Source organism: Carassius carassius, chromosome 37 (assembly GCF_963082965.1).
Source record: "Carassius carassius chromosome 37, fCarCar2.1, whole genome shotgun sequence".
In the NCBI taxonomy this organism is placed as follows: Eukaryota; Metazoa; Chordata; class Actinopteri; order Cypriniformes; family Cyprinidae; genus Carassius; species Carassius carassius.
The window spans coordinates 24,871,789-24,887,858 of NC_081791.1; the positions used below are offsets into that span (position 1 = coordinate 24,871,789).

The 16,070-nt window shown below is 33.5% G+C and overlaps 1 protein-coding gene across 2 annotated transcripts in view; it reads right to left on the reverse strand.

The window, feature by feature from the left end:
• Nucleotides 1-16,070, reverse strand: part of LOC132117784 (growth hormone-releasing hormone receptor-like) — a 35,787-nt gene that overhangs the window by 13,860 nt on the left and 5,857 nt on the right. For both annotated transcript variants that reach the window (XM_059527090.1, XM_059527091.1), the window contains exons 2-6: nucleotides 4,997-5,105; nucleotides 3,997-4,104; nucleotides 2,345-2,436; nucleotides 1,080-1,177; nucleotides 81-213 (exon numbers count right to left, since the gene is read on the reverse strand). In XM_059527090.1, coding sequence (XP_059383073.1) covers nucleotides 81-213; nucleotides 1,080-1,177; nucleotides 2,345-2,436; nucleotides 3,997-4,104; nucleotides 4,997-5,105 — 540 coding nt within the window. The remainder of the gene's footprint in view (nucleotides 1-80; nucleotides 214-1,079; nucleotides 1,178-2,344; nucleotides 2,437-3,996; nucleotides 4,105-4,996; nucleotides 5,106-16,070) is intronic.

Consider the following 16,070-nt stretch of genomic DNA (forward strand, 5'->3'; position numbering starts at 1 on the left):
AGATCTGAGGTCACAAGCAGCGTGTGTTCTGTTCTTTTCACAGGAAACCACGTTTAAAGGCTGTTAGACCAGAGACTCACTGTGGAGAGTGTGCAGTGATCCGTATCGTCACTGGAGAACAGCATAGCATCTTTGACAAACACAGCCACCGATTTCAGGATGAAGGTGAAAAACAGCTGCATGTGGATGTAGTTTCGAGCGCAGTGTAATCGCCTACAGAATACAAACAACAGTTAAGACTTTGTCCAGTGCTGCAGTAACTACTTTCAAAATAGTTTCCAAGCTACGAGCTTATTTAAAGAGGTAATGATGACAAGTTTGTGTAAAAAGAAAAGTAGCTAGACATGCTAAAGGATACTCACATAAGTCTAACTATATTAAAGCAATTATTTATAATAACTTGGGTTATATCAGCAATGCGTGTGGGATTTATTTTTGTTTTTTTATAGTCCATCAGTAAGAAGAGATGGGAAAAAAGATGGGAAAAAAGGTGAGAACTGGGGGCATGCTCCACATGGATGTTTTGTTAAATATATACAGTACAAGCTGAATTATAGTTCCTTTAAGGTATTTTTAAAAATATTTTATTAACTTATATGTCCAAAACTGTAATTTTTTACACACACACAAAAAATAACATCTGGTTGAAATACTTTACAAAAACCAAGATTGAATATATCTGGTCAGAATCACATGTTATAAAAGCTGGAGTGCATGCAGGCTATTTAAGACAATATCGGCTGATTAGACCAATATATTTTAGTAAGAGTAAAGAAAATAATATAGAAAATTTACTAGCAGTAGCCAAGTGGTTAGAGTCATTTCCAATACAAATAAGACCAGTCTACATTTTCATAACTGAATATAATAAGTTATAACCAGTCTGCAGCCGGCCTCAGTTCTTTATTTACCCGTGTAAGATCACAAGTACCCTAGTAGGACCCCCACCAAATAAAACACTTTCTCAATGGATCTAAGCAAATCTTATAGGTGACCTATTTTGATCTTGAATAAGCGAGTTGTCAACTAAAGGTGAAGAGTTTGTATCTATGGTAAGAATGCACTGTAAAGTGCAGTACCTGAAGAGCAGCAGTATTACCACGGCAACAGAGAGCGACAGCAGTGATGCTCCGTAACCAACAGTGTAGATCAGTTTCACAGTGAAAAAATACGACTCCTGAGGGACAAACCAGCTGAATTCAGTTACATCAGAATGATCATGTTCAGATCTGAGAGTCTGTTTCTATACAATAAACATTCCTTTAGATGAAAGACCTAAATCAATCAATCTGCACATCAGTCAGCCAATAAATCCTACACCCGAAATGATAATTATTTGATTTCATTTAATTACCAGTTAAGACAGACAGACATAACTGTGAAAGCCTAAAGCCTCAAAACAAGCATAATAAAATATTATAGATTTGGTTTCCATTTTTAGTAAAAAATAAATAAATAAATAATAATAATTATTATTATATGTATATAAATAAATATATATACACACACACACACATATACATATCAATCATTCAATTTAAATGGAGTCTTTTAAATATTTTAGTCATTTCGATGACTTTATAATCAATGTATTCAAATATTTGTAAATTAACTACATTTATTGATTTATTTAATAATAAAATTAAAAACTTATGAACTATAATCCAATTGCAGTAATGGAGACAGACATGACTGTGAAAGTCTAAAGAAAGAAAGAATATTACATACATATAAATATTAAATATAATAAAATATAAAAACTAATTTAAGGAATGATTTATATTTAGTCATAAAATATTTTGTCAATGTAATTACTTCTTAATGTATTCAATTATTAACACTGTATATTAACAACATTTATTTCATCATAAAATTAAAAACTTTCAAAGCACTTTTAAAACTATAAGCCATTAAGTACTATTCCTCATGAGAATTATGATATACTGTATGCATATGGATAAAGATGTTCATAAACAGGGGACATCATTAATGAAGATCTCGATTGTGTTTCATATAAGTTTCAGTTGTCTCAGATGCCTAAAATTTGTATACAAAAAAAGACAACTGTAGACATACAGTACAACTATAGAGCTACTGGTCTTAGAGTAATTTGATGTGAAATGTTCGAGTTCATTTTGAGATTATTGACTGTCTTTACAAATCTAAGCACAGTTTGAGACGTCGTCGAGATCTCTTCCAAAACTAGAGGAGGCTCTTGTGAGATTACTGTGTTTTTTCACTCTGAAGAATAATCTGAGAAGCAGGAGATTTGAGCAAAAGCGTATGGATAAATAAGAAATGATTATCAAATATATGCGAGTATGAATTCCAGAATATGTCTGACCTCGGGGATTTCATCCTCAACAATGCAGGCCTCATGGTAAGGAGGGAACGGATGGGACCAGCCGCCAGCCGTGCAGTTACGACTCACTATACCTAGAGCAATGAATTAAAGGTCAAAGGTCAATGACAAGAATTCAAAACAAAATCAATTCAAAATCTCTGCAAGCTTTTCAAAAAAGTTCTTCAAAATAAATGAATAAACGCAAGTTGGCATTTCATGCGATTTGCACTGATTTCTTTCCCTAGAGAATGAGAAGCAATGCATAAATTTAGCTTGTGCTAAAGCTGAATGTGAAATCAGGTCTGTATCCTTTTGTACATGAGAAAGAGATACAATGATGGAGTGCTGCTTTAGTCGCCATCAGACGAAACTGCAGCAGCACAATTTCATTTGAGAGCTTTCAGATTTGAAAGCAGTGTTTGGCCGGGCTCAGACGGAGCTTCGTTTGTTATACTGCTGGATCTGTGGAGACTCTGTGCAATATTATTACAGTGGCTAATATGAAAACCTGCCTACTTTGGCTCAAACTTACTAAGCCTTGAAATTGAGGCTGAGCATTTTACCATTGCAGGATTCCATTTATATTCTCAAGGTAGATGTGTCTATTGTTAAAGCTCACAGACTGAAACCAACTGGTTTGCTCGCAGAAGCTGTTAATGTGGAAATGCGTGTATGGAGCAGGGTCGAGAAAACTCTCTTTCAGTTCATTAGACAGAAACATTTCAACTGTTCCAGACATTTGGAGTTCTATCAAAACAAAAATAAGCACATCATTTGCCCAGTTATGTTTTTATTATGTGTATTTCATTAAGTGCTTTTAGTGATGTCAAAACAATTAACACTGCCAATCAAAAATGTTTTAATTTTGCCAAACAGCACCACAAAATTCTTTTTTATAGTTTTCAACTATTCCATTAAATCAAAGTTAGTTAATTAAGTAGCATTAAATATGGGGAAATTGATACTAATTTCTCGAAAAAAATTGCTTTAAAAAAATAATTTACATTTTATTATATAATTAATAATTTAAAAAAAATGCATGGATAATTCATAATGACAAATTCGATATTTTAATTGATCATATGATATAGTTATATGAATTGTTACATATCAAATGTCGGTTATGATAATTAAATGTTTTAATTTAATGCTATAAGATTATGTACATGGATAAATCACATAAAACATTTAATCAAATTTAATTGGTTATTCATATAATACAATATTTTAATTAATAATGAAATATTTTTATATAACAAATATGAATGATTATCCGAAATATTGGTTATTAATTTAATAATAACATGCATGGAAAAATTAAAAATCATAATCATATAATACTGGTACATACGTTTCTTTGCAAAGTTTTAATTTAATTCTTAATTAAATATATATAAAATATGATACACACACAAATATATGCATGTATGCATGCATGTATATATACAGACACAGAAAATGTTAAAAAGTTAAATTTCATTTTATTTGTCTATTAATTCTATGTATTTATGTATTTCAATTTAAATTCAGATTACAATTATTCATCCAGTTTGCTACCTTTACCTAATTTACATTCAGGTACTGAACTGTATTTTTAAATTCAGTTTTGAATCATGCACAAGTCTGATGTGGATTGTGTGTATGTGTGTCACCTGTGTTGTTCTTGAAGAGAGAGAAAACAGCAGGACAGAGCAAGTGGACCGTCTCACCCACTGCAGCTTTGGGCCAACACACTACAGCATCCCATACTGGCAGACAACCTTCACACACACACACACACACACACACACAAAGGGATTGTTTTTACCCATGCACTCCATCACCAAACATCAAAAAAACAATATATCCGAAAGGCTTTCTGTGGCACATAACAGCTAGAGTTTGCTTTATCAATGTCCAGTTTGCCATGTTGGATCACCACAAGTACATCTGTGCATGTGAATCTCCTGCAAAGCTGCTGCCAAACACATCCTTCACTTCTGGGATCCACTGGGAAACTCAAACGCATGGCACTGCATAACAATGAGTGTGATCTCATCCTAAACTCTGTCTATGATTGTCACCACTGGCAGCTTATGGCAGTGTTAAATGCTATGCAGATGTGATTTATTTAAAATGACATCTCAAGGGTTTGTGACCTGTTTTCCTGTCACTTCAAATAAAAAAAAAGTGTAAAAGTTCAAATGCTTGACAACAGAAATTACTGATGATGGTATGGTTTACAGAAAAAAAAGTATATTCTTTCAGGATTGAGGTAAGTATTTGAATGATTTAATAAAGATTTCTGTGAAAAAAAGTGACAGTAAAGACATCTACTGCAAATAAATGCTGTTCTTTTGAACATTCTATTTATCAAAGAATACTGAAAAATGATGTATAATGGTTTTCACATCAGCATAACTGTTTTCAACACTGATAATAAACTTCTGAACGGTCATGTTATTTAGCCTTGGATAAAACTGAGGAATGTTTGAGTGCATACGGAGACCTCTGGCTTTTGATTGCAGAAATTTCGTATCTCTAACAAATCTGAGAAGCAAGAAAAGTCTCCATTTGCTCTCAATTAAACCCCAGTGCTGTTTAGCATGCATTTCACATGCTGGGAGTAAAAACCCCTTCACCATCTCATCAGGAGCGTCTGTTTATTTCTACCTGAAGAGCTGCTGAGGTTTCCAAGATCTGTGATCTCTCTGAGACACCGCTGCTCATCTCTTGCCAGCTGAAAGATATACTCACACTCAGGATGCAAACTAGACAACACCTGCAGAGAGAGAATATTAAAAGAGTGAGTGATGCATAAAAATGCAGATCTACCTTATAACACAACACTTAAAGATCCCTCTTCAGACACTCATGTTAAAAAAAAAAAATAAAAAAAATAAGACTATTAAATTGCGGACGCAATCCTGACACATTTTTTCTAGATGCAGACAAAGAGGGCATGTGCTTAGGTGCAAAGTAAAATAGATTGAAATTGTAATGGTAATAACAGCACAGAAAAACATCACTTCTGATTGCATAAGCACAAAGGTGAGATTTCTTCTTTTCAATGGATAGTTGTTGCGCCATATTGAGGTTACTGAAAAGAAATCAGATATGCAATTTCAAAACTACACACATGTTTCATTTCAAATCATTGTTTCTTTTAGAGTGGCTGTTAATGAAGTAGCCCTCGTCAAAAACCATTTCAACATATGGTATGCACAAACATATGCATTCATTAACTATGGACATGTGATCACATCGCTGATTGTCTCCAATCAAACACTTCAGTGTGAATCTATGCGTTTTAAGAGTTCAAATGTTATTGTGAGCTCTAGCAGCTTTTGAAAGCAATCACAATCAAAGACTCATGGCTTACTCTCAGGAAACGCTCAGGGAAATATTCAGGGAAATTTGTTTTATTGTTCAAAAAGGTTCAAGAAACCAGTATTGCAGCACCTCAGGCTCAAAGTAACAGATCCAGATATTACAGAAGCAGTGTAGGGAGATCTCTGTGTAACAAATATAAGTTTTCAATGGCCTTTTTATAAACTATACTGTTGTAAACATGTGGTACCAATAGTTCATAATACTCCATAGCTGAAATGAATAGAGAACTGATTTAACACAATATTTCACATGTATATCCATATTTATACATAGCCATTTTTTTTTGAAAAAAGTCTCATGGCCACCAAAAAAGCTACATTTATTTGATAAAAAATAAAACACCTCAGTATTGTAAAAATATTTTTGCAATTTAAAATAAATGTTTTCTATTTTAATAAATTTTAAAATGTAATTTATTTACATGATCAAACTGAATTTTTAGCCTCATTCCAGTCTTCAGTGTCACATGATCCTTCAGAAAACATTCGAATATGCTGATTTGCTGCTCACGAAAAAAATGAATAGAAAGTTCTAAAGAACAGCATTTATTTGAAACCAAAATCTTTTGTAATATTATAAACGTCTTTGCGGTCACTCTTGATCAATTTAATGAATTCTTCTTAAATAAAAGTATAAAATCTTTCAAAAACCGCCCCCAACAGTGTATTCACATCAATAGTAAGTCAATGACGCACACACAGCACCATTTCTTGTGAATTACACCCGCCATATTACATTTAGTTTGATATAAGATTTTGCCAATAACATTCTAAAAAGTTCAATAAATATTATTTTAGGCAAGAGAAGGTAAAAGTTCAACACTTTGCTCTTCACAGGCCGCTCGATAAGGCTGGTTGTACGTGCTTATATTCTGTCTTTAGAGGTAAATCATCTCCAAAGTGCTCACGTCTCTCTGCTACAAGGGGGAGCTTTCACTGAATGAAAAATACAGGTCAGCGTCTGGGTATTGTTCATTAAAAGATGTCTTCAAAAACACTGAGCCGTTCAAGATCGTAAACAAGACTACAGAGAAAGCAGACGGTGTGTGTGTTCCTATCTGCGTCAGGTTCTTTAGTCTCATACAGCAGCTCCATCTCATTCCAACCATCTCATATGCGCTGGTTTTACTCAACATTTATCTCTCTATATCTGCTAATCCTTAGAGACGCAGGGAAATATTATCACTTGCCATTTTCAGTGTCTTAAGGAAAAAATAAAGCACAGTTGGAAAACAGAAGTGGAGAGAAGAAGAGAAAGTGGATTGTTTTGAGATTAATTCTGTTATTGCACAGTACAACCAGGGTTATTATAGAAATCTAAAAGATTTTGACCTGGCATAGCTGAAATTTTTTTAAAAATATAAATAGTAGAGAAATAAATATATGGGAGGTGTATTTTAGACTTAAACTAAATAAAAAAAAATTAAAAAGTCAACTTGGTGCCTTGGCAACTAACTGAAATATGTTTAAGCTGAAGCACCAAAATAACCAAGTGAAATAAATAAAAATTGAATGAAAAAGTTTAATGAAAACTTAAAGTGCAATAGAAATACATGATCCTTATAGTAATATAATAAACAAAAACAAAAAAACTAATAAAATGGCAAAAAATATATTACAGAATTTAATTAGAAATTAAAATTGTTATTCAGAAGGAGAAATACAATTCTTTAGAAGTCACAATAAAGCCATTTTAATATTATAAAAAATTATATTTCAAATAAATGCTGTTATTATGAACTTTCTAGTCATCAAAAAATCTGAAATTATGGTTTCCACGAAAATATTAAGCAGCACATCTGCTTTCATCATTGATAATAATTCATAATTAGAATAATTTCTGAATGATCATGTGAGTAATGATGCATCATCGGGAAAAAATTACATTTTACAATACATTCACATAGAAAATTGTTATTTCGAATTCCAATAATATTTCACAATTTAACAGTTTTTACTGTATTTTTTTTATTTTAATAATTGGTAAGCATAAGACATTTCTTTCAAAAACATTTTTTTTTTAAATCTTTATCTTGACTGGTAGTATACGTACATAAAAAGATTGAGAGAGAACAAGAGAGGTAGAGAAATCGTGAGCTGATGGAAATGATTATAAAAATGAAGCAACCGAGGGAATAGTCTTCTTGAGAGGTCTTCCAGAGATGACAGCTTTGGAGAGCCGTCGAAAGGGTGACTTTCCACAAGGAGTTCATTCTATCCTGCTTTGAACCAAAGTACCAGTACTTATGATCAAAAACCCCCGTCCTGGAACATTCTTTACGAGGCTACCCTAAGAACTACAGCAGCCTAATAAATCTAATTATTCTATTCATCTCACATGATGAAAAACTATGGAGAGCCCTTCAAAACGATTCAAACGGAAGCAAGTTTAAATGAAACTCAATCTCTGAGCTCTGGACATTTGTCCTCTGAGGAGCCCAGCCAACCCGTATTAGCTACCACTTCAAGAAGCGAAACAATAGCATCATCTAGTTAACGGCTGTTTGTCTCATCATAGTAGCCTGCATACCGATGATCAGTATAAAATAATGCTGTCTATATTTAGCGGGATAATGCAGGCGATTCATTTTTCCAGTTTAATGGGTTAATTCACCCAAAAATGAAAACTAGGCTGCGTTTTACTCACTCCCAAGGCATCCTAGGTGTATATGACTTTCTTCTTTCAGACGAATCCAATAGGAGTTATATAAAAAATTATATTGGTCTTTCAAGCGCTATCATTGCAGGCAGTGGGTGTTGCATTGCTTCAGTCCAAAATAAGTTAAATAGAAAGCACTCATCCATAAAAAAATAAAATAAAAAAAAGTGTCTCATACGGCTCCGGGGGTGAACAGGAGGCCTTTTGAAAGATCAATAGGGCCCTATGATTTCCGTGATGTGGTTAACATGGAGGGAATCGAGGAATCCAGTTTTAAAATTGAATTCACAGTTTAGCGTGGAATGACACGGAATTTGTCAAATTTCAAATGAATTCATCAAAAGTAGGTCAGTACACTTCAATCAAATCGCGATATGGACTAGTGTCTGTAACTATTGAGCCACAAAAGTCAATTTAAATATGAATGCTGTATGTTCTGCGTGTCTCTGTTAAAGAATGACGCAGACGCATGGTTTTATTTACAGCACATATACAGAAGCATGCATTACGCTCGCGGTGATTTCAGCGTCTGCCGTCTCACTAAATGAGGACGAAAACACATGAAGAACATCTCCAGAACTGCACTGAGAGTCACTTCATGAGCATTTGACCTTGATTTGAGTAAAACTCTATTTTTCAGCAGAATGTACATCGCCTAATACTACTACTAAAATTAATCAAACATTATTTTTTAAGGACTGATCAACATTTCTTCTGTGTTTTTATTTTAATAGTAAATCCCCTTTGTTTGGCAAAAAATTTTGTTTGCTTAATTTTCAATAATTAAAAGATAAATAAAATAAATTTTTTTATGCCTTCATTTGATAACCAGAAAAATGTAAATACACAACATAGTTTTACAAAAATTATAAGGCTACTTTAAAAAAAGATAAAATTTAGTTTTTTATGCATTCAAATAATTAGACATGCTAAAACACAGAATTTGGTTACAATAAAAAATATGTTGAGGAAAAAATAAAACATTTCATAGGGCCCTAAACATATAATTTTTGTTAAACTTTTATTAAATTGATGTGAATATGTATAAGTTTCATGGTTTTAATTAATTAGACACTTTATGATTAATAAAACTTTAAATTAACTAGGAGTCGAGAAATATTAAAACAGAAAAAAAAAACAGAATTCAGAAAAATTAAAACAGAAAAAACTGAATTGTTTTTAAAATAAAAAGGAATTTAGGAAAAAATAAAACGGATTTCATAGGGCCCTCGATCAAAGACTCGAATCCAACTGGATTCGTCTGAAAGATGAAAGTCATATACACCTAGGATGCCTCGGGTGTAAGTAAAACACAGCCTAATTGTCATTTTTGGGTGAAATAACCCTTTAATGGCATTAAACATATTTAAGGCAGGGGCGGAGGTTGGCCACCCCACTTGCGGTCTCTTTTTCTTGACAAGAATTGCATTTATTTAAATGCAGACCATCTTCACCACCACATTAAAAGGGGGACTTTACAGATGTGCACTTCAACTTCACGTCAGTATCAGACGCTAGTCAAACGATCGTGGAAACAGAAAAGGTGACGAAGGAGCTTCAGTAGAACAACAGTGAACTGCAGTCAGATGAGATGTTGTTAGGCCATATGTCAGTAAAAACTAATCTTCCTATCAGCCGTTACTATGCTCATAATGCATGCTCTTCAATTGCACACACAAATATGCCATCGCGCAGTATCCTATATTATTTCATATAAAGTGCGAATGAAATGAAAAGCATGTGTGTCAGATCCACGTCATGTTCAGTAGCAGCAGCTCTTAGAGTAATAGCAGCCAAATAAACTAAAATCCAGCTGAAGTGATATCTGTAAAAAGTCAAAGAACAAAAGAAAGAAAGAAAGAAAGAAAGAAAGAAAGAAAGAAAGAAAGGAAAAAAAGAGGAAATCAATAACTTTTGTAGCTTTAAGGATTGGTCTATATTTCATTCAAGAATTTAGTGTTTGATAACTTTATTCAATTTCTGTAGAATTCCTACTTGCTGAAGGGCATGGGTAAATATGACATTTAAGGTAATAGGTTTATGTGAAGTTTGTTTTAAGTTCAAGTTATTCTATTTTTATAAATATAATACATTTTAAAATTGATAGCTCTTAATTATACTGTAATGTTGAATGAAAATTCTAATTTCATAGAGACATCAATAAAATTGGTTGCCTTCAGTCATAAAATACAAAAACATACTGCCCTTATGTTGTTTCTACACTACTGTATAAGTTAAAGATTGAATGTGAAATTATTGCAACATAAAACTATTAACACAGCATAATCCACCTTATATTTCAAGTAAGAGTGGTCTTTCGGCGTCATTCACTTCCAGCTATGTTTAGCTGAAGAAAACAGCTCATTTTGCTGCTTTATATTGCTAACTGGTGTGTCTTACATTTTTTTTCCATATTATCTTAATAATGAACACAGTGGTTTGTAGTGCAAACAGTTTTACTGTCTACTGCACTTTGTTATTCTTCTTGTTATTTCCCTAGTGCGAATAATGAACTGTTAGTCTTGCACATTCAGAGAAAACAGCTTACTTCTGCATTAAAAAATAAGGTGGATAAATCAACCCTAGGGACAATAGTGTGTATTTTTGTAGGCAAACTCAAAAGATAGCAGAATAGTTTGTAAGAGCATGATTATAAACACAATGACCCTGTGAAAGCGACTAATGAGTAGATGAGTTTATCTGCTCAGTATGAAAAAGTTTAACAAACTCTGTAGGTCCCACTTTTTAGCAATAGCACACCTTATTTTTCAAGACAAGTACAAGCATTTAAAAAATCATTAAAATGTGAAAATATCTTGAGCTTGTTAACCAGAGACCTTATATCAGGTGTTTAACCAAAAACCCATTTAAAAAAATTTAAATGCTGACTTCAGGAGGACATAACCAGAAGTGCCAAAATCTCCTGATTTTGGCCTATAAAAAAATGTGCATTTATATGGTGGTTTTCACCTCTGCAAGATTTTCTGAAGAACAGTGCTGTCACCTTATTCAAAACCTAGATGAAAGTCTGCCACACATCCATGTCATTATCATCAGCAGCAGCAGCAGTATCCTAGACAGCTGAATCGTTCTACTGCTATACATCTTGAAGAAACAATTGTAGAAAATTTGATGAAATGTCGAAACACGCCCTGTTTTGCTACAGGAGTCAGTGTGTGTGTGTAACAAACTTCTCAGGTCAGGTGTATAACCTCACCAGATATTCTCCTGCATTCTCTGCTAGTAGAAAGAAAAGGTGAAAACGAAGCAGAAGCACAATGTACTGTTAGTGCTTATGAAAGCAGGTCAAGCTCAACATCACCTCTTTAGTTTCTCTAAGCTGCCCAAACTCTGCTCTGATAGCAATAATCCAGACAGTGCTCTGGAACCATTATACGCTTTATACTATTTTTAGAAAGCAAGACTAGAAACATCCCAAAACGCTCTGGACTTGAATTGAGTTTGTGACACAAGCCTCCCCTGAGTGCTTTTATATGAGTGTTACTTGAAGTTGTTTCTTCAAGGTTATGTTATCTGTGGGGAAACAGCACAATTAGGTTACTATTTGGGTGAAGTTTATGAATGCTGTCTGGGTCATATATCACCCCCAAAATCAAAAGGAAAAACAATAAATCACATTTTACGTTAAGAACAAGAAGCCTATTTTTCTGCACCTAGATTCGATTTTAATTTATTTGTTTTTATTTTAAAAACTGTATATATAGAAGTGTATAAGTATATACCCCAATATCAAAAGGAAAAACAGTAAATTATTATTATTTTTTTAATTTTGCGCATTGTGACATTGTTAATAAATAAAATTTGTATATTATTTATTTGAATTAAGTTTATTTTTTTCAGCACATATATTTTGTGTATTGTGAAATAATTTTCATTTGGGTTAATATTTGCATTAATTTTCCAATAATATAAATATGATTGTGTTACGTTTTTGGCTTGTTGTACAATTTGTTCTGCTCATGTTTCCTGTGTCCAGACAGGCTGATTTCTAATCTTGTATTATGATTATTACAATGCATTAGTTCTCGCTCTCTCTCTTTTTTTTTTTCTTTTTTTTTTAAGTATTGAGAATTTGGAAGGAAAATGTGCCTAACTGTCATATAAATGAAGTCATAATGCAAATCTTCCTGAAAGCAGGCTTCACAATCTCGTACACATTCGGTTTAAACTAATGCAATCCTTTGACCGGGTTTATGCATGATCATAAAAGTAATTAAACCTCTGTTTGAGATGTTGCTCATAATAACTGACTAGTAATTGAATCAGCACTGACTCTGGGTCTGTAAAGTATTTCTAGTATATTAGTCAGAGTTGATTTGTAAGCAAGCAGCATATTTAAGGTCTCTTTCCATTCATAAAGTCTCATGCCCTCTTCATTACACAAAGGAAATATTTACGACCTACCCCCATGTTCAACACTCATTTACATCTAATACTGCCAGTTGCTAAACTTGACCTGGATGCTCCGCCGTGTTCAGAGCCACAATCGGTTTAATTAGTGTAAAAAGGATAGAAGAGAGGCAGTGCTTTTGTCACTAATGCTTTTGATTTTCTGGACATGAACTAAAAAGAGAGCCCATTATTGCATTCATGCTGTTACTATGACATCATTCACATTTGAATTCCGTGGATTTCAGAGCTGCACCCTGTGGATATTTTAGCCAACATGCTCTTCCGTCTGTGGTTTTATTTCTCTCTTCCTGCTATTAAAGAATGCATTTCATCAAAACAATTAAATACTGTTATGGGCTTTTACTTAATGGTTTGGATCCTGAGCTGCATAACAGCAGCACTTCACAGTATTCAGCCATGAGAGCACAATGTTTTCACCAGGGCTGCATTTATTTGATCAAAAAATCTGTTAAAACAGAAATGTTGTGAAATATTATTACAATTCTGTTTTCAAAAACATGATCCTTCTTAAATCATTATAATATGCTGATTTGCTGCTCAAGAAACATTTATTTTTAATGTTAAAAAGAATTTTGAGAAAATTGTTGAGTGTAATTTTGGTAACTTTTTTTTTATTTTAATGAAAGTTTTAGTAATTTGTTTTTGTACATTTTAGTAGTTATATATATATATATATATATATATATATATATATATATATGTCCATTTTTTCATTTAATTTTAGTTTTTAGTCATTTTAGTAAATCAAGTTAAACTAAATTAAAATAAGAAATGTTGAAGCTGAAATAAGTTTTATATCATATTTTAATTCACTTATTGATAAATCCTTATATGATATACCAGTGAAGATAAGCATATACCGATCTGAGAATAATTTATCCTGATAATATTTCACAAGTATATATATATATATGTATATTCTATCAAATGTTAAAGAATATTCTTCAGATTCACAAATGAATCACTCTTTTTTTCTAATCAGCCAAACGAATTTGTGAAAAGGTGTGAATTGTTTGGGATTCAGTACAAGAAAGATATAACAAAACAGCAGGGATATCTTTCTATTGTAGAAAACAACACTTGCAAATGTCTTCTATCATTTGTCAATGAAAAAGTAGATCTTTATTGCATGTGCAGCTTTGTCAACGAGCAAGTAAAAACCATTTATATCCAAGAGTATCAAAATATGGGGACACTTTTTGTAACTGATGAAACACCACCACTTTAAAAATCTGAAAATGTCACACCAGCCGAACCACTGGTTCCATTGATGAATTCCAAAGGGCTGAAATGTTAATCTGCTTCAGCAAAGAAAATGAAAAAGAAAACGTATATTTGTACAGGCACTCAGAAAAAAACACCTGCGCCATATTAAACCACCTGTCTCGCTTACAGAGCGCTCTACGTGCATCCTCCCTGGAGAACATTCATCTCCATTCTACAGGACAGCACACAGATCCATTAACTGCTCCGTTTTCAAGAAGGGTCCCCCAGTTCAGTTCGCAGATGGCGCTTGTGCCTCCACATTTACTTTATATAGAGGTTTTGCTGTGCAGTTGCCAGGGGAATGGGCGCACAAGTGCACAACCAAATGCACCAGAGGAAAGTTGAGTGCTTACTTATTTTTGACAGCGAGAAATCCTGAGATCATTTCAAAGCCTTCTCCTGGTGACAAAATTCACATACACCTGAATTCACCAGCTGCTGCAGGAGACGTAATGGATAACTTAACAACTAAAAGTCATTGTGAAACAGAAGTAGCCAAAATATCCAACACCGAGAGATGAATTAACGCCCATTTCTGAGAGAAAAATTAGACCTGTGTCCAAAAATACGAAGTCATTTTGACTTGCTCTCAAACCCGCATTGACAAATGAGAATTTAACACTCCACAAAAGACTCTTTTGTGGTTTTCTCTTTTCTTTTTCATTCTCTAAGCTCGACCCCAGATAGCAACCTTGACATAAGAAGTGTTGCAATTTCTGTTTTCCATCAGTGCTGGGGTTTAGAGTGGCTAAAACACATGGATGCAGGTGATAGAGGAAGACCATTAGCTGCCTCGGGTGGGGGAAAAGGGATATGTTTTCTGGCCATTACATTTAACAATGAAACTTTACGCAAGGTCGTACAGAATGTAACAGTGCCTGCACGCTTTCTCACCAGCACTGGTTCCAGAAAGTATTTCTCCATTCATTTTCAAAAAAAAAAAAAAGAAAAAAAAAAGTCTTCATAAAAGCACTATAATCCATGAAACCAAACCACCAAACTTTTATTTGAAGCATTAAAGTATGTGAAAATCAGACAAAAAGACAAAAGGTACAAGACTATGTATGTAACGGCTTTAATGAGGGAGAGAACTACAATCCCATGAACTACTGCAAATAACAGCATTCAAATAACTATCCAAGATTAAATATACAAAACAAACAAAAATCATGCTGTTCTGTATCAGCTGCATCACACTAATATGTTTTCTGCTTCGATTTGAATGAAAACAACATATCCATGTGGCACAGCTGACACAGAATAACATATGCTGTTTGCGTTCAGTGTATACCCTCCAAAATGGTGCAAGGGTGATGTTTACGTATACCATAGAAATGAATGACAAGTGTCATAAGCTGAATCCCACCTTTTTTATGAGATTACCACAAAAAAACATGGCTGTTTTATAAGAGAAGTCACTAACTTTTTGCAACAGGTGGGATTCAGCTTATGGCACTTGTCATTCATTTCTAAGGTAACGGTAAACGGCGACGGAGTGTCGCACAACTCGGACTGAAATACAATGACGTCAAGGCTGTAATGTGATCGGTTATTAAGGCACACGTGATCCAAGTCAGCCATTATGCTTTCTCCAATAGTGAGTAATACCGACCCTCTCATCAAACTCTGATTGAGCTACCCCAAAAACGGAAGTTCAAAGACAAATTTGTAAAGATGGCCGCACACTTGTTTCAATATATTACCCAAATGTGCAGTAGGAGCAAAATGTGCCAAAATGTCCAAATATGCAGTAGGATGGTTGGAACACAGGGCAGTTGGAACACTTCTGATTTCTCAAATAAGTTACAAATCACCTAATTCACTTCACACATTCTCAGTTTAGTCCTTATTCCAAATGTAAGGAAATAGAGCACTGTGGCAGACACAGCAGATTTTGTAGAAGAGTTGATATTTAATTGATTTTTGTGATGACTGTTCCTGCTTTGTAGTTAAACTCATCGAAGTAAAATTATATTTATTGTGTGTCTGTGTAGAT